This window comes from Saccostrea echinata, unplaced genomic scaffold (assembly GCF_033153115.1).
Source record: "Saccostrea echinata isolate AGI-Se365-2 ecotype Australia unplaced genomic scaffold, CSIRO_AGI_Sech_v1 ptg000061l, whole genome shotgun sequence".
Classification (NCBI taxonomy): domain Eukaryota; kingdom Metazoa; phylum Mollusca; class Bivalvia; order Ostreida; family Ostreidae; genus Saccostrea; species Saccostrea echinata.
Window position 1 is genome coordinate 673,797 of NW_026889810.1, and position 19,027 is coordinate 692,823.

Genomic DNA, 19,027 nt, shown 5'->3' on the forward strand with positions numbered 1-19,027 from the left:
GGTCCCAGAGGTTCTGTTGTTTCTCTGAGGTGGGGTGGGGGTTGGTGGGCTCTATTTGATTATATAGTGAAAATGTATGAATTCTTTGAAAATTTTCAACTAATTGCATAGTTATGATGATGAGGGTACCTCTTCCAAATTTGTAAATTTTCATGACCCAAGGTCATGGGTTCTGGTGTTAGGGTTAGGGTAGGGCTGTGTTAAATAGTGAAAATGCATTATTTCTTCGAAAATCTCCTCTGCTCCTGGGCGTATTGGAAGCAAACAGAGTAAAAGTTTTAGGAAGCAAGGGTATTTTTACCAGAATTTTGAACATCTGGACCATTTAGTCAAGTGTTCTGGTCCTGGCAATTTGTATTCTATTGAGTGAAGTTATTCCCCTTTGCCATTCACTTTTGATAATTAATCACTGTAGATAATGTATTTGAAAGGTTAATAGAATAAGAGAATTATGCAAGAACATTTATTGTATAATACAAAAAGTACTTTCATCGTTTTAATTATCAGGTAGACTTGGAAATAATAGATGAATAAAAATGAAACAAAAATAACTTATCTTCTTAAATGTTCTTAAAGGCCAAGTGAGGCCAATGTAAGAGGTAATAATATACATGTAGACATTTTGTTAAAAGTCTGCATGGTAATAGTGATAAATGGGGGACACATAGAAAGATACAAGATCAATTATTTGTTGATCTTAATTGTACTATTTTTCTTGCTATTGGGCAACAAAGCTTCATTTATCAGTTTGTGGATCCCCTAAATTGTTGTACTCAGGTGACCGTTAAGGCCCTTGGGCCTCTTGTATAATATAAAGTAATTTTTTATCCAATCAAATACAGCGTTATAACCAGAATTAAATTATTTACTATTATATTACTGACATATTAGCATACATCTCTGCAAATGTGTTTATAAAATAAAAAAAAGAAGAAATTCTGTATTTAATTAAACTTTTTGTATACAGGTAAGAACTAATAAAAAACATGTAAACATACAAGAAATCTGTCTTGACAAAAAGTGAAAAGAAACAATAAACTCACATAACATGCAAATGTAAGGGAAGAATATACTACTTTATTAGTAGTCTTTCTTTCCTGTATGTTTTTTTTTTTAGAAGTTATAAGGTTCTCGTTTACTTCTTAAGTAATAATGGATTCTGAATGAACCTAGAATACGAAGCCATTTACAGCTGACACGATATTTCTATTAGAACAATGATTACAACGAATCTTCACTTTTATAGGTAAAGCTTCAAATGTATTTAAACTAAAAACATATCGGCTGATATGTTCAATGTTGAAAGACAATACATTCGAATTATTCTGAGGATTTACGTCAGTTCAGCACTGATAGTTATTTTCACAGTTCGTATAATGCTGACCAGAGTGCCGTCGACCTCTAGGTATGTAAAACTCATTGAATTTTCCCCCCTCGTCAAAGTAAGTCCTCCACTTTTGAAGCTTTAAGTCCTTTGTTGAGTCATCATCATTTAAGTGACGTCCAGCAGACCTATTTTTTTATTGATAAAATACCTTATGAGCAAGATAAATATTCACATTTCTGCCATGTCTTTGTTTTGTGAAGATATTAATATTTGTCTAAAGGATATTCACAATACATTCTAAGGAAACTGAGCAATACGATTTTTAAACTTTCAATTCTTTAGAAATTTTCTAGAAAATCGGAAAAAGTTTTGTCATTTCACTGGTACTAAAAGAGGTTTTGTAGTTTTCGTAGATTTTCTGTTTGAAGTTTAATTAGATTTATATACTTACGATCGATATCGCCAGACAAGAATGGCAACTATTAAAGTCACAACAAAAACAAAGGAAACAGCAGAGACACTTATGATGAAAGCTGGACTGGATATTGGAGATTTGGTTGTTGGTGAAAACGTGGTTGAAACACAATCTTAAAAAATTATTTTAAGTTTTCTGTAACTGTTTATGCCGCTGAAATTTTAACCTAATCCTTGACCAACTTTTTGTTTAATTTTTATTTAGAAAACACATTAAAGAATTTACCCGGAAAAATACAATCAATTCAAATAAAAAAAATGAAGTAAAGGGTACTTTTACAATAATAAAAAGGAAACATCAATGAAAAAAGACACATAAAGCAACACATTCTTTTCTCACATCACATTCACCAAATAATATTAGAACAATAACTTTATAAATTTATGAAATGATTAAATACATTACCAAAAGGCCGAAGGACGAAAGTCTTTACCCAAGTCACATTTTTGTCATTAAAAACTTGTTCAAACAAAACGTCGTTTTCACAAAGCAATACGTAGTCGTTGAGTTAAATATATTTCAATTATATGCAGCTTTGGCCCAGTAGAACGAGAAAAAGAGAAAAATGAATAATTATCAGATTATGTGACAAATAAAAGCATTTACCTTTATGCAATGACCAGTCAAACTTTTGACTTGAAGGACTGCAAACCTCACAGCTGTTGCCCGGATTTAAAGTTTCTCTTCTTACGCATTTGTTATCAATGAAACAGTACCCTGCCTAGAAGGAAGGTTTTGAAATAATCTGCTTATTTTTGAGATGCACATTTGCAGAAATTCTATGTCATACTTTGTATTTCGTTTTTGTTGACTTTTTTTTAAAACTGAAGCCTTGAACAATTGTACCAAATGTAAATGTTTTTAGATTACCTTAAGTGAAAACTGCTCAACACCCTTATCATAAGAGATCTCCTGGCATTCCGACTGATATTTATACACTGAATATGTTTGAGTGAACTGTTTTCCATCGTAAGATATGTTAAATGTGAACTTGGTTATCCATTTGGTCCTTCTGTCATCAGGCAAAGGACACGCCCCCTGAAATAGGGTTCTGTCATCCAGAGGTTGTTCAATGTCTTTGGTATCCACGACAGTGTCGTCATAGTGAATCTTTAATAGAAATGGAGAGAATAAAAGCTACACAAGACAAAGGAAGAAATTCAAAGGTAAAAGATCGTCTTTTAGCACAGCTAAAAATCAGCTTCCTTCTTTTTTTCTCTTAGGAAATGAAATTACGACTAGAGTAATTTTCAGATATAAAAATTAAAAAATTGTGTTTCTATGTACTAGTTGTCTGGTTATGAAACATGTTTTGTTAATGTTCTCTAGGAAGTATCTGCCCTCTAGAAGAACTTCGGAACAAGTGCGCAGAGACATGTCACAGGATCTATTCGGAGATATGCTTAGAATCGTTGGTGGTGCTTGGACATTGAAGGAGCAGTCACTTCCTCCGAAACCAAAGTCACAAGTGCAGTTACCTGTTAAGTATGATTTATGTTTTGAATATTTTGTCATTTTTTCTCAAAAGCATTAAATGTTGAACTATGGTCTTCAGAGAGCTCAAACCTATAGTGTGTATGTTAACAATGTTTTTTTTTTTTACAAAATCAAACCAAAAACTTGTAATGCTAACAAGAAACATAATTATGTAATAAATAAAATTAAGCATTCGTATTGCACATGTGAAAATAGTATGCGTCGTTCAAAATATGATTTTGTTCACCAATTTAAATGGCAGCTAATCAAATTTTCTAAATGTTTTAATTATTTTCATAATTTATGGTTTAAAAATATAATTGATGGTGTCAATACTTTGCCAAATCCAAATGAAAGTTTAAAATAAATAAACGTCACATAAATTTTATGATTGTAAGTTCATACTATGAATCTTTTTCAAATATATTTGGCATATAATATTTAAAAAATGAAATTTTATAACATATATGAACTAACCCTCCTTGCAAATGCCACGACCACTACAGTTATTTGAGCATAGCGACTGAAGTTGATACGTGACATCCGGTTGCTCTGTTTTCAGTGTGGTATTCAAATCTAGGAAGTTGACACACTGCTTAAGAGCAGCTTCGATATGGATAGCTGTTATGTTTTCATCCCCAGTCAACTAAAAAATAAATGTCAAATTCAGATTGGTCTTTTAATACTTCACACGTACATCAGTACACTAATGCACATCTTTGTGTAAAAATGTCATTAAAGAATAGTTACTCTGACATCCATTATGCAGTTCAATAAAGAGGCATTGGTCATGTCACTGACATATTGTTTACATGTCTGGAATGGCTCTGAACTGTTAAAGGCAGATTTACAGACATTCTCTGCTTCAGCCTCTGTTGTGACATAAATTGACTGAGACCGTTTATGTCGCTCCTGTGAAGTGAAAATATTATTGCTTAATAAGTTCAACCTTAAAAAAAAACAGGTCATATTTTCATGAACAAGACTTAAATTTAGCCTTATTAGTACGTACGTGTAAAGAAGGCGGTAGATAACTATTCAAATAAACATCCCTCTTTTTACGTAGTGACTGTATCTGGTTTGCTGTTTGAGTGCAATAGTACCGCTTCCCTGTTGCTTTTGAACATTGTGAAAATGTCTGATAAGTACACTGATTTCCACTTGGAGAACAAGTACAGATCTTCTCGAGATTGGGGGATATTGGTGGTCGATCTGACGGTGCGCTATTTAAGAGATTTTCATCGTTCTGGACCCTGTAATGAATGCACTGTGTAATAGCTAATTATTTATTATATGGTACATCTTACATATTTAAATTATTCTGCTTTTAACAAAATTCTAGTCTAAAAAATTCTAAATTTCTAATTATTTTACGTCAGTCAGCATTATTTGATTTAACTTAACCTTGTTGCCAGTAAAATATGTATTACAAAATACGAGATATGTTTGAAAGAAATATTACATCCAAGATCTAGAAAAATCATCTGGATATTCGAGCGCCGAACTATCGCTGCTTCCATTTGGATGGGTAAACTCGTTTCCTCTATCGCCATCTAAGGTTCCACAGAGACCTGCAGTGTTGTTTACGTCAGCAAGTGATGGGTAGATATCTATATCTATCTGCCAGGATCCTTCAACAGGCCACTCAACCAAAGACACAACCACGGTGGTGCCGGTCGGAAGGAAAACCTGCAAGTTTATCATGCTTTCTTTTAAAGAATGATTACAACTACATGTATCTATAAATTAAGTGCTATTGGTTTTAGATAATTATTACGTTTACAATAATTAATATTGGAAAGTTCAAACTTTAATATAGCAATTTGATTATTGCTCATGAAAGTAAATGACAAACTGGGAAGAAATAGTAATTATCTTTTGATAGCTATTGTCTTAATAATTGATACCAGACCTTGTAGAGTTTGTCCGTGATTTTATATACTTCAATGACGTTATCTTGACATCTAAGAAAATCCATAAAATTGTTGTTTCCACAAATGTCAATCATAAACACGTCACTTCCTGACTGCACAGAAACAGCACATGTACACTGCGGGAAAGGGTAGTTCGTGTGGCATTTCTCGTGTCGAGTTTGAATCTTGTCGGAAAAAAGTATAAAGATGGCTCAAATGTTGCAAAGAAGATATTAGCAGAACTTGTTCAATATTTCAGAAATTAATCAAATATGATATCCTTCTGATATTTTAAATCCATACGAACACAAACAATGGTACATGCACAGCCTCTATGTCTTACCTCTTGATTGTATAACGAATTACGATACAAAATGAACTCTCCTTCAATGTGGCTTTCAAATGCACTGAAATTTAATGTTCAAATTTCTTAATATGATATAAATTTGTTATACAAATCACCATCTCGGATATGTTAGGAGGAGTAATGTTTTTTTCAATAAGCATCCCCTTTGCTATATTCATTTCTTTAAGGAAATATTTTTCGTTAAAAAAACAATGAATCTTGGAAGATTTTTTTTTTACTTTTAGACTATACATTTAGAAGTCAGTTTAGTCTGAGTAAATTTTTTTTAAAAAGTCTTACACTCCATCAAATGTGTATAAATGAGGATCAGTTTTTGACCCGCATGATTTTCCCTTCCATGTTTCCTTCGCTTCAAAGATTTGAATCTGTAAAAAAATAAAAGACATGACATATTCTGCCTTATTATAAATTCATTTTTATTCATATACTTGTATCTTACACTCTTATTACCGTTCACGGTAGCTCAGTCGGTATAGCGCACGCTCCGTGGTCGGCAGGTCGTGAGTTCGAATCTCGGCCGCGACTGACCTAAGTCGAAAAAAAATGGGCAGCAACTGTTCCTTCGCCATGCACTCGGCACTCTGAAGTGAAAGTTGTGGGTCCTTCGGATGCGACCTAAAAAACCGAGGCCCCGTGTCACGACAGTCGTTGGCACGATAAAGATCCCTCAGTGCTAAATGGCCCTGAGTTCCAAGTAAAGGTCAAAATTTGAAGCCCTTTACCTGTATATGGTGACTTCTCTCTATGAGTGAAAAATTCTCGAATTGGACGTAAAACAACATACAATAAATCAATCAATACACTCTTACTATAATTTATACGATGTTTTAACATTGTCTTTGTTTGAATGCTTACCGACGTATTATCTAAAGATATGTTATGAAAAAATCCATCTTCGTTTTCACTTGTCCTCAAATAAAGATTGGCTGTTGTCTCGATGCTATAACCATCTGTGTCAATGTGATACACCGTGATGTAGTGTACTTTTCTCCATTCATCTGATTCATACCTGTTCTTTTCATCATAGGAATACGCACTGATTTCTACAGAACATTGATCCACTCCTATAGATCCTTTACAACCGTTCTCTGACATGGGGATAATATTACTGTGAACCCTCAGGGGGCGAAGCGCCTGTATGGTATCATTTAAGATGACTGTTTGTGTGACGAATGGAACAGTTAAGTAAAATCCAGACTGGGCTTTGCCTTTTCTTGGAAGACTGAGTTTAGTGTCATTCATCTGTAAATAATAGAATGACTTTAAATGAACGTAAGTTTGAGGCCTAACTCTACTTACTGTTATAGACAGGTTGTACATACGCAAGTTTATGCACTGATAAGCAATCTCGAGTCATTTTGAAATGAGCCCAAGATTAGTAAATATTGATATAATATGTTTATATACACAAAGCTCTTCATCATTGTTATTAGAATGTTCGAATGATTAATTTTCTTTTTTTTAATAAATAATTTGATACAATGTGCGAATATACTGTGATCTTGATCATCGTTGACAAATTATTAAATGACCTTTAATATGCTTAATATTGACATTTTTAAAATAAATGCATAATTGATTTGCATGGAGAAGTTTGCGTAAGTGAATTAAAAAATTACCATTATCCCCGCTAAGAATGGACTACTTTCAAACATTTCGCAGGGTATCATAAGCTTATCTTTCGTGGCACCAACCTTGCATTGTATCTAAATGATGAATGAGAATAAAGAAAATATAGAAAACATACAGGTACAATGTATCATTTAATTTTTTTAAGTAACGTCGACTGCAGACTTAAAATTTGAAATGAAAGAAAAAGTTAGCAAGCTCTCATACCCCTCGCTTCCCCCCAACCTCGACAATGCAACACGTAATGAATGGCACAGTGCATTTTAAATACACAGTATAATTCAAAATGGGGCATTACTTGCAAAAAATCATCACATCCAACTTCTTGCATATAAGGACATTCAAATCTTTGTATGTTACAAATTTAATTGGGCTGAAGTTTCTAGATAAATACTGGAATCAAAATTTCTTGGTAATATACAAATCTATACATTATGTCTGAAAAACCTACAAAGTTTCAGGAAATTCAGTGCAGGAATTATGCTGACAAACTGTTATTTAATTTCCTCAGTGATTTCGATTTGTTAGTGAGTGTAAGTCCATGTTCAACACATGACAATTTACACATTCAAATAATTGATGGAAACAAAATTATGATGTAGGCATATGAATTTGTTTATATACTGTACTTATAAAATTATTTAAGGCAAAGCACCAATTTGAAGGGGTGAGAACTATCCAAGATTGTGTGTGTGTGTTAAATCATTAATATTTTGATCTCAAAATCAACAGGGGTCTTTTAAGGTCATAAAATATTTCACATGAAATTTCATTACAAAAGCTGATTCCAGTGGATTTCCTTATTACCTAGCTGGAAAGATTCTTCAATAATTGGCAAAACTTTTAAAGCAAAAATAATGGAATCGGAATTTCCTGGTTATATGCACATCTACACACTGTTTACTTAATATCTGCAAAGGTTAACCAAATTTGGTGCAGCGTTTGTAAGAGGAGTTGCACTAACAAACTGTTCATATCTCTATTAAAGATATGGCCAAAAAATCTAAGTTGAAAAGTTCAGAAATTCCCAGAAAAAATAAAGGAATCGGAATTTCCTGGTAATATGCACATCTACACATTGTGTGCTAAATATCTGCAAAGTTTGACGAAATTCTGTGCAGCGGTTTATGAGGAGTTGCGCTGACAAACTGTTCATCTCTATATTTCAGATATGGCCAAAAATCTAAGTTGAAAAGTGCCGAAATTCCCAGAAAAAATACAAGAAACGGAATTTCCTGGTAATATGCACATCTATACATTGTGTCCTAAATATCTGCAAAGTTTGACGAAATTCTGTGCAGCGGTTTTGAGGAGTTGCGCTGACAAACTGTTCATCTCTATATTAAAGATATGGCCAAAAATATAAGTTGAAAAGTGCCGAAATTCCCAGAAAAAATAAAGGAATCGCAATTTCCTTGTAATATGCACATCTACACATTGTGTGCTAAATATCTGCAAAGTTTGACGAAATTCTGTGCAGCAGTTTATGAGGAGTTGCGCTGACAAAAAAATAACAGGACTGACTGACACACTGACTGACTGACGGACGGGTCAAAATCATTATACCTCACGCAACTTGTTGCGTGGGGTATAAAACAGCTGTAAAGGATTTTATTAAGAATAGGACTCAAGAAAACAAATGTTACCTGTATTCCAGACTTCCTGTTCATTGAAATCAAATCGTATAGCGATAATGTAGCATGTTTGTCAGACGATCCTCCTAGTACTTCTGATTTAATGAGTGTGTGATTGTTAACATACCACTCCACTTTGTAGAAGACCTGGTCGTCAGGAGAGGTTGCAAATTGACATTTTAAATTGACAGAAGGATTGTGTACGGTCCGCTTTGTCGCTCCCTCTGTTTTGACTGATGTGTTCCAAGACACGTTGTAATAAGATACGGTAATGCTTTTAATATTCATTTCAACACCTAAAAATATCAAATACACTACAATAAGGATACTGTTATAAACACTTAAATATAAACATGTAAAACACATTGTTTTCTTACAAGATGATGTGGTCGTTCTGTCCTGAGTTGTCTTCAATTTACTGCTGGTTGAAGTTCCTTCAACTGTACTTGTTTGTCTGGCTGTTGTGGGTTCCGTTGTACTTGTTGTTTGTACTGTTGTTGTGGATTCAGCTGTACTTGTTGTTTGTACTGGTGTCATGGGTTCAATTGTACTTGTTGTTTGGATGGTAGTTCTAGGTTCAGCTGCGCTTGTTGTTTGTATGGTTGTTGTGGGTGCAGCTGTACTTGTTGTTTGTTCTGTTGTTTTGGCTTCAGTTGTACTTGTTTGGATAGTAGTTGTGGGTTCAGTTGTACTTGTTGTCTGTATGGTTGTTGTGGGTTGAGCTTTACTTGTTGCTTGTACTGTTGTTGTGGGTTGAGCTGTGCTTGTTGTTTGGATGGTTGTTTTGGGTTGAGCTCTACTTGTTGTTTGTATGGTAGTTGTGAGTTCAGCTGTGCTTGCTGTCTGTATGGTAGTTGTGGGTTCAGCTGTGCTTGTTGTTTGGATGGTCGTTGTGGGTTGAGCTGTACTTGTTGTCTGTATGGTTGTTGTGGGTTCAGCTGTACTAGTTGTTTTTATGGTTGTTGTTGGTTCAGTTATACTTGTTGTTTGTTCTGTTGTTGTTGATTCATCAGCTTGTTCCTTTGTTGTTAGGGGACAATCTAAATTGAGTGAAACAGAGAAGTTTTACATTTCCTTCCAAATCCTGGCAGTATTTTTACATTTTATTAAGAACACTATTGTGTTAAATGTTGTATACAATTTTTTATTCCTTTCTCTTTTTAAAGTATGCTTAAATTTGTGTAAACTAAAACCCATATAACCCATATAAATAAGTCACAACAGCCTCCACCATTTTGTAGTAGAGAATAGTACCACTTCCCTTCGAAGCAAAATTTTATGTCTTTCTTAACATACTTTTTACCACTTTCCATTTTCATATATTCAGATATTTTATGGAATGTTAAAATTACAGAACTAGTAATTTGTAACATATAGTGAAAAGCAAAATATAAAGTGATGCTTTTAAAAACTTAAAAATATTCTTTAACCTAAATCTATGAGCTACCAGCTACATTTTTTTTAAATTCAATATATAACTGTCTGTTGGTAAATCTTTACCTTGAATAAGCGACCACGCAGTTCGACCAAGGGATGTGTTACAAAAGAAACATTCACTGGATGAATTCTTCTGTCCATTGGGAATACACATGTTATCTACCTCGCAGTATGCTATGAATATAACAAAATAAAAACAAAAACATGAGTGATTTGTTAACTAAACGATTCTGAAAAATCGACGAATAACTTTCTTCTGCTAAACTTTTTTCAATATAAATACAATTTTTATACAGAAATAATTTAAAACGAATTTTAAAGTATACATGTTTTTTTTCAGAAAATATAGATAAGCCGTTACACAATAAAGTCGATTTCCTCTGTAAACTTCACAAAAGTGTAACATTTTATTTCTCACCATTGTTAGGTGACCAAGTGTATCTACTCCGTGAAATGTTGCAGATATTACATGGATAAGTCTTGTTGGATTCTCCGTCACGAAAACACATATCACTGATAAGGCAATAATCTGGAAAAAAGTAACCATACCATTAATAAAATCCAATAAAAGATACATAAGTACATCTAATATTGGGCCTTTTTCTAATAAGAGAGAGGATATGATTTAGTTAAAAGCAGCATACTTTTCCTTTAAATTTCAAGTTAATCAGTTGCTGTTGCAAGCAGTAATATTTATTCTCCTGACCTGCCCCAACTCTGTAATATTGAAGTTGAAAGCAGAATAAGCAACTACTATTAACATTTTTTGGATATGATGATATTTCAAGTATTTTGGTTTCCAATGCAGCCATTTTGGTAACTTTTTAAGTCACCTATATTATGCAGTCTGAAATACCTTTAGAGGACAAAATCAAATCAAAAAGAAAACTACTTCAAATTCTGTGGCAACAGTGGAAGAGTCTGCCCAACCGATTCCATTATTTATTGCAGAAATAAAGAACAATGTTCACTTAGGGTCTTTTATGGCCCTGTGAATTTCTGAAAAATCAGAACTGCTCATTTGTAGTTGAAAATATGTTAAATTTCACTTGAACCCTTGGTGACTCTATATCAACTAAAAATGGCGTAATTTTCTCTCTAGTCCATGTATTATGACGTCATGAACTGCGTCATTTTCCTTAAATCTTGAAAATTTCTTTAAAAATGGCTGAAAATGTAAGCTGTTTTTGAATATTTTACATAGCCCCAACCTCTGATCTAAAATTTTAACTATATAATGAATGGACTTTTTCAGAAGATTCTAATCCATAAAATTTTTTTGGGGATCGCAGGGTGGGCTCATATATAAATTATTAGTTGAAGATGCTCAAATTCACTAATTTTCCTCAAAACTCAAGGACATTGCAGTTTCACAAAGTCTGTTTTTCAATACTTGGACTCTCAGGGGAAGTTTTTTTTTATATATGAAATGAAAGCACTGAGTCTCTACTTTTTTTTTAAGTTCTATATGAGGCATTGGAACTTGGTCAGTTAATTGATATATGGTCAGGGCCATTTTATGGAGTTAATGAACCTACCTCTTTGATTTGATGAGGGAGAAATAGCTGTACAGTACTAAGAAAAAAATCATTTATTATTTTTTTCATATCTCCCATGTTTCCATCGCAGTAGGGCCATTTCGGAAATTCTTAATGCTGCATGCAAATCTAAACTTGGTAATTAATAATATTTATGTTGCCAAAATCAATAATTTCTCCAACCGTATAATTGTGAAGGAAGAGCTTTGTTAAAATACAAAACTGAAGATGAAACCAACTATTCAGAATACCTGCTGCTATTGTCCAGTTGCCTCTGTCCTGAGTAGTATCACAAACTTTGCAGCTATAAAGGGTGTGGTTTTCTCCTTCTTGTATGCACTTGTCATCGATTTTACAGTAACCTAAAATATTGGAGAGGGTATAAATAATACAGAACATTGACATAAAATCTTTACATGAAAAAAAAGAACTGAAATGCACACAGGGAATGGCATATGTTTTACAGCACGCATATTCATGGTTTTTTTTTTAATTAATTTCGACGTAGGTGTTTGAGGTATTGTTGGGAATCTCTCCAGTCCACAGTGTAAAAATGTAAATGTGATGGGACTTTTTTAACCATGCACAGAGACGTAAGCGTAATCATGGGCATCCGTCTTACAATAAACCTTTTATACACGATGTCTCCTTTGATTCATTACTACCTTATGTGAATCAACAGTGAGATCTTCATCCCATTCGCACTATACTTTACTCTGTCTCTTTGAGACTTCTGAATAGTCTACTTGAAAAGGTAAAGGAAAGTCCATTTTTGGATTCCTCGACGCCAGACTACAGGCTCGGATCTGTTGTAATGGATATTAGAAATCATAGGCTTTTTAAACCGCTACGTTTTACGGAAGGAAATAGAGCTAAAAGTACTCGTTTTTCCCTTAAACTTCAATATGCCAACAAAAAAATAAACGCAGTTAATATAAGTAATATTCTCAATCAAAAAGGGTCCAATTTTGTATTCCATCATAATTCAAAATGAAGACTACACCCCGTATTTCCTACAAAACATCGACTATTGCTTCCAAAATTTTTAACTACAAGACAACTTTACGGAGCCTAGATATTGAGCATCTGAAACATAATCCTCCATCATTTAATTGTTCTTCTTCATCCTACAATTATAGCCCTACTGGACATGTAACATGTGACTCGGGGCCTCAGTTTTTAAGGTCTTTCGCAACTTTCACTCCAAAGTGCCGAGCGCTTGGCGAAGGAACAATTGCTAGCCATTTTTATCGACTTAGGTCAGTCGCGGCCGTGATTCGAACACACGACCTTCCGTTTAACGAGCGAGCGCTCTATCGACTGAGCTACCGTGACTGTTGATAATCAGTATAAGAAACAGAAATATAATATGATTAAAAAGTTATAAAATATTAAAACGTAATGTTCATACTTTACCCTCAGTAGATTATATGTACCTTCAAGAAAGGACCACCTATTACGTGCAAGAGTAGAGTTGCAGTAAAAACATTCATTAGTTGCATTCCTTTCTCCATTGACAACACACAACTCACCAATTGTGCAAAAATCTAGGACAACATAGCAGAACATGAATTGTGTATAAAATAATCAATGCAGGCGACTGTACAGATAGTTGATTTTGACATAAAACTGTAGGTGTACTTTTCATGTTTTTTTAAATTTAAATATTTAACTATCAGCTGTTTTCCAAATATATGTGATATTAATGGAGAATTTTATTTTTCAATCATCTGTTGACGAGCACATTTTAAACAAATAGCACTAAGATTTGTTAAGAACAATCAAGGAAATTATCAAAATACTGTTACTAACCTGGATTTTGTGACCATGAATGTTTGCTGATAGAGATGTCACAAACATCACATGGGTTAGAAATGTTTTTCTCTCCATTTGAAATGCACTTATCAGCTATGATGCAATATCCTTTAGGCAAAAGGAAATTTGAAAGTTTTCTAATGAAGCATCAAGTCAATATAGCAATATAATTGAGTTCAGTTTTACACACACACACACACAAAAGAAACTTAAATTCAAGAACATTTTAAACAACTCACCATAATTATACTGCCAGTGAGTAATGTTAAAACTAGAATCGCACGATTTACAGGGATTATCTTTCTCTGTTTCTCCGTTTTGAACACAAATACCATCAATAAAGCAATGGCCTTAAAGGAAAGTAACTTACATATTTGAAAAGTTATCCTTAACATATAATATGTTATATTTAGAGTACTCGTTTTCTACTGTATCAGAGATACAGGGCGGGGCTTAAGGCGAGAGCGACAGCTCGAGCCGCGCCCCGCCCTGTATCTCTGATACAGTAGAAAACGAGTACTCTAAATGAATTGTGACACGACCTCTAAATGGAGTTTGCGTTTTAAAATGCTCCCTCGAATGAACAAACCAATAAGGTAACGGTATTTCACTGTTCAACCAATCAGATTACTTCATTGTGGAATATATAAAGAAAAGTTTAGAGATCGCGGAAATTTTAGCAGCGCGATGGGACATGTGGACGCGTTTGGAGAGTTTGATCTGGGCAGCAATTTTGACTTGCTAGACTTGCCGTCTATTGATGAATTCCTTATCAACGAAATCGATAACATTACATTATCGCAAGTATGTGAGACGATATAATTCGAAAATGCTGCATATGAGGGATTGCTGGACCTCTCCCTATCCCCTGGCAATGGCAACAGCTCGATGATGGAAATCGAAATTAAGGACATTGCTCCAAACGAAAGTCGGTTTGCTCAACCGGTCAGTGATGATGACATTAAAAACTTGATAAAAGACCAAGAAAATGTTAATACGAAAAATAACACCGAATGGGCAATGAATCTGTTTGAGAAATGGCGGGCCAGTAGAGGAGTGGATATTACCGAGCTAAATCACATGACTTCAGAACAGATGAGTTTCTGGTTAGGACGGTTCGTAATGGAGGCCCGAAAGAAAGATGGTACGGAATATCCACCCAGATCAATCTACCTGATTTTGTGCGGACTCTTACGATTTTTAAAGGACAACGGAGTATACGACAAGAATTTCCTCGATGAGTCTAACGGAGAATTTGCTGAATTCCGGAAATTGGTTGACGCAAGGATGAAATCCCTTATCGACAAAGGGCTGGGGTGTGACGTAAAGCAAGCGGACCCTATTCTACCCCAAGATGAGGAAACGCTAAAGAGCGTTGTTTGGAAGAGAAACCGCGGAGCAGTTGCAACATACCGTATTTTTTTATGCATGCAAACTCTTTGGATTAAGAGGATACGATGAACATCACAGTTTACAGTGTGAGCAGTTCAAAATCGGAGAGAACAGTGCTGGACGATACATCCAGTTCACTGGGAGGGCCACAAAAACCTATAAAGGCGGCTTAGGACATTTAAATATGCAGTCAAAAAACCTGAAGCATCATTCTCCGCCCTTAAAGTACATGTACTGTATTTATTTACTGTATGTGTATTTGTATTTGAGATGTAATAATGTTTGGTCAAGATTAATGCAAATTAATTAATAATTATATTTATAGTTGATTTACTCCCCCCCCCCCCTTTTTTTTTACATCCACACATACAAAGAAATATACGTATCTACTTTAATGCAGTTAATTCGGTTTCATTTATTGAAGGTAATCGATGTATGGTTGACTACTTTAAGCTGTATTTAGAGTCTCAGGGGAATACCGGTGCATTTTACAGACGGCCATTACCTCCCACCGACGAAGTTCAGATACGATTCGGTCAACAGTTGGTTGGAGTAAATAAGCTGAAATCATTTATGAAAACAATCGCTGAAAATGGTGAACTGAAAGAAAATTTTAGCAACCGTAGTGGTAAACGTACCTGCACCACGCAGTTGTATATAAGTGGAGTTTCAGAGCAAGAAATTATGCGACGCACAGGGCATAGATCCAAGAAAAGTGTAAGAAAGTATAAGCGTAGTAGTGAACAGATTGATGTTGCAGTGTCAAAAATTTTGGATCCACCCCAGAACAAGTCCGTTTGTGTAAAATCGGAAAATGATCCCCAAAGATAGAAAGTGAAGTGTGAAAGTACATCAGAGGAAAATTGTTCTAGTGAATTCCGTGTTCAGCAAGACCTTACCAATTCAAACAAGGCAGTTTTTGCTAATTGTAGCTTTAATTTTTGCATTGGCAATTAAGCGGATTTTGTACAGTGTATTTTTTTTACATTGACTAAAAAAATGTTCGAAAATTGATGTTACGTCAGATTCTGTTAATTATTTTGCCAAATAACTGCATTGAACATTTAAAAATTTACACAGGTCTCTTTCTTTAAAATTTCCGCGAGATGTTGGCAGTGATCCAAACATTGTTCGTGCTGTATCAGAGATATTTTGCAGATACAGAAAAATTTTGTCTTCATTTGCATAAAACATGCCCCTCAAATGTGTACTGTATCACAGTTACGGCACAGTCAATTTCTATACAAAAACACCAAAGTCGTGTCACAAGTAAATACGTTTTCCAATTCATCAACATCAAAAAATGTTTTTCAAGGAGAAAACACAATATAATTTAATACCTGTTTCATGACATGTACGCATACTTTCAACATTTTAGGAAGGTTTATTTGTCTCAATAAAACAGTATTTTGATCAAATTAGTTACGTTTAAAGCAAGCAGCGCAATTGTTAACTGTCTACTAATCAAAACATAGACTATACCTTTTGCAAAGGACCAGCTGAACTTGTCTACGACAGGGTCACATATTTTACAGTCAATTGTAGTATGATTTTCGCCATGTTTTATACACTGTTCATCGATCAAACAATAATCTTAAAAAATAAAAGGATTGTTGTCTTTAATAACATCAAATATTTGTTTCGAACATGTTACGTAAGAAATATGCAAACAGAAATAGAAATTATTAATTAAATTACTATTGATATAATTTGTTTTTATTTTAACTTGCTTGTAATTGAGTGATTTTAATATTTATATTCATATGCACGTTTTTGATTATTTGCGTTACAGGTTCTTTTTTCGTAAAAAAGTATCCCTTTCTTTGTCTTTGTATTCAATGCAAAATCGTCAATGCCGTCACAAGCAACATGAATTGTTCTTATTTTGTCGAAAAATGAGAAATAGATTCATTTTTGAACACTCTTCCCAAAGAAAATGCGCGATTACTGCTCAAAAAAAGTAACGCGTTACACGCTTAACATATTTTTAATCTGCACTGTAAATTTTTGTATTTTGTATGAAATCTATTTAAATTTTATTTTTTGACTGGAATCGGGTAGCTCCATTCAAAACTGTTTCATACTAAAGTCACCCAAACTGCGAGTATTGTTTTGATATCACCGATGGGATTTATAGGTCTGGGTTTAAAATTGTAAAAAGGCACCAACATTGCGCGAAACGTCTATCAGTACCTTGTCTTTAGCTCTACATCATTCTGTACCTTATTTACAGCTTTATATAATTGCCTTGCTTTATATCAGTACCTTGATTATATGACCAAATATTCCAGTCAAGGGATGTATTACAGTAAAAACATTCGTTGGAAGCATTTTTCTGTCCATCGGGGATGCACATGTCATTTATAATACAATACCCTGAAAATAAATAGAGTTTTGCACAGAGTTTTGCGTTCTGTCTTCTTTATTCTGTATCATTAATTTATGATATATTATAGTACAAAGATGTAGTTTATGTTGGTTTAAAAAGTTGACATTTGTAGTATTTATCAATCAATCAAATTCAGACATTATTGCAATTTTTGTTTTGCTCAAAAGTATACTAACCAGAAATGCCGAACACTGCAAATATTGCCTTTTATTATAAATTGATAATTTGGGGGGGGGGGGGGGAGGGGGGTAAAATATTCGAAGATTGATTGATTGATTGTATGTTGTTTAACGTCCCATTCGAGAACTTATATAGAGACGTCACCATGTACCGGTGAAGGGTTTCAAATTTTGACCTTTACTCGGCATTCAGGGCCATTGAGCAGTGAGGGATCTTTATCGTGCCAACGCCTGCCGTGACACGGGGCCTCGGTTTTTAAGGTCTCATCCGGAGGACCCGCAACTTTCACTTCAAAGTGCCGAGCGCATGGCGAAGGAACAGTTGCTACCCATTTTTCATCGACTTGGGTCAGTCGCGGCCGAGATTCGAACTCATGACCTCCCGATCACGGAGCGAGCGCTCTACCGACTGAGCTACCGTGAACGGTGAAATATTCGAAAAAGAATCTCTTCTAATTTTGTAGGTTACATTTTATTTTACATTTAGGGCAATGAGATGAAAGAACCAAATTCCCTATTTTCATAAAAAATAATAATGGCTACTGTATATGATATAATAAAAAGAAAACGTACAGTTTGTATTACAGAAATATTTCGTGCGTCATAACAAAATATAATTATGGTATCTTACCAGGATTTCGTGACCACGTGTCAACACTGTTTGAGGTGTTACAAAAGTTACAAGGATAAGTGTTGTTGGATTCTCCGTCCATTACACACACATTGTGTATCAAACAGTATCCTAAATTCATAAATGGAAGAAAAATGTACTTTCAATAAAATAACATAAGGAATAAAATTACAGCTGAAACAAGATTATTTATTTATTTGGAATATCAATAAAATTTTTTACATTATCAGGGAAAAATTTCAAAGTGCAAATTACACGTTCGCGTATGAAATATATTAGGGAAGGTGCTGGTAATGATCCTTAGCTTTTGACTGATAATTTTCTACACATAACAAAACTCATAAAAACAATCCTGATGGGACTAATATCCTTTTTGGTAACTGAATAATGGGCATACTGCATAATATCTCTATGACTTTTCAATCGTAAGTGTATTGTATTTTATTTGCATAAAAATTATGGATTACTTTTTTGCAAGTGGTAGAAAAGACTCGTAATTTTAAAAATGTATACATCTAGTCCTAAAATCTATAAAATTTTTACATTTTCGACTTATTCTCAAGAACAACTTAATTTTAGCCAATTTTAACAAACGCTGGCACAAAGTTTGTTTAAGGCAAATAAACACAGGAAAGGATTACCAAAAATGTTTCGTTGAAGTCCACTAGACCAGAAGAGATGAAACCTATGAAAAGCCTATCTTAGATATAGATTTTCCTAAAATACAGATAATAATCCTCCAGGGTAGGGTAGGGCAACAATATGAGATCAAAATTTATAATGGGAATATATAGAAAAAGTCTCCTTCTCAAAACCAGTGGACCA

General features: G+C 34.1%; 1 protein-coding gene across 1 annotated transcript in view; it reads right to left on the reverse strand.

The window, feature by feature from the left end:
* Positions 1-1,343: 1,343 nt before the first annotated feature.
* LOC133175150 (uncharacterized) overlaps positions 1,344-19,027 on the reverse strand; it is a 48,072-nt gene continuing 30,388 nt past the window's right edge. Inside the window, 19 exon segments of the mRNA XM_061310271.1 lie at positions 1,344-1,512; positions 1,779-1,914; positions 2,409-2,523; positions 2,673-2,912; positions 3,090-3,280; positions 3,756-3,924; positions 4,029-4,190; positions 4,276-4,531; positions 4,741-4,967; positions 5,191-5,376; positions 5,535-5,598; positions 5,838-5,923; positions 6,414-6,800; positions 8,834-9,117; positions 9,199-9,861; positions 10,322-10,432; positions 10,677-10,787; positions 12,048-12,158; positions 18,203-18,313. Of these exon segments, the coding sequence (XP_061166255.1) occupies positions 1,344-1,512; positions 1,779-1,914; positions 2,409-2,523; positions 2,673-2,912; positions 3,090-3,280; positions 3,756-3,924; positions 4,029-4,190; positions 4,276-4,531; positions 4,741-4,967; positions 5,191-5,376; positions 5,535-5,598; positions 5,838-5,923; positions 6,414-6,800; positions 8,834-9,117; positions 9,199-9,861; positions 10,322-10,432; positions 10,677-10,787; positions 12,048-12,158; positions 18,203-18,313 (3,779 nt within the window).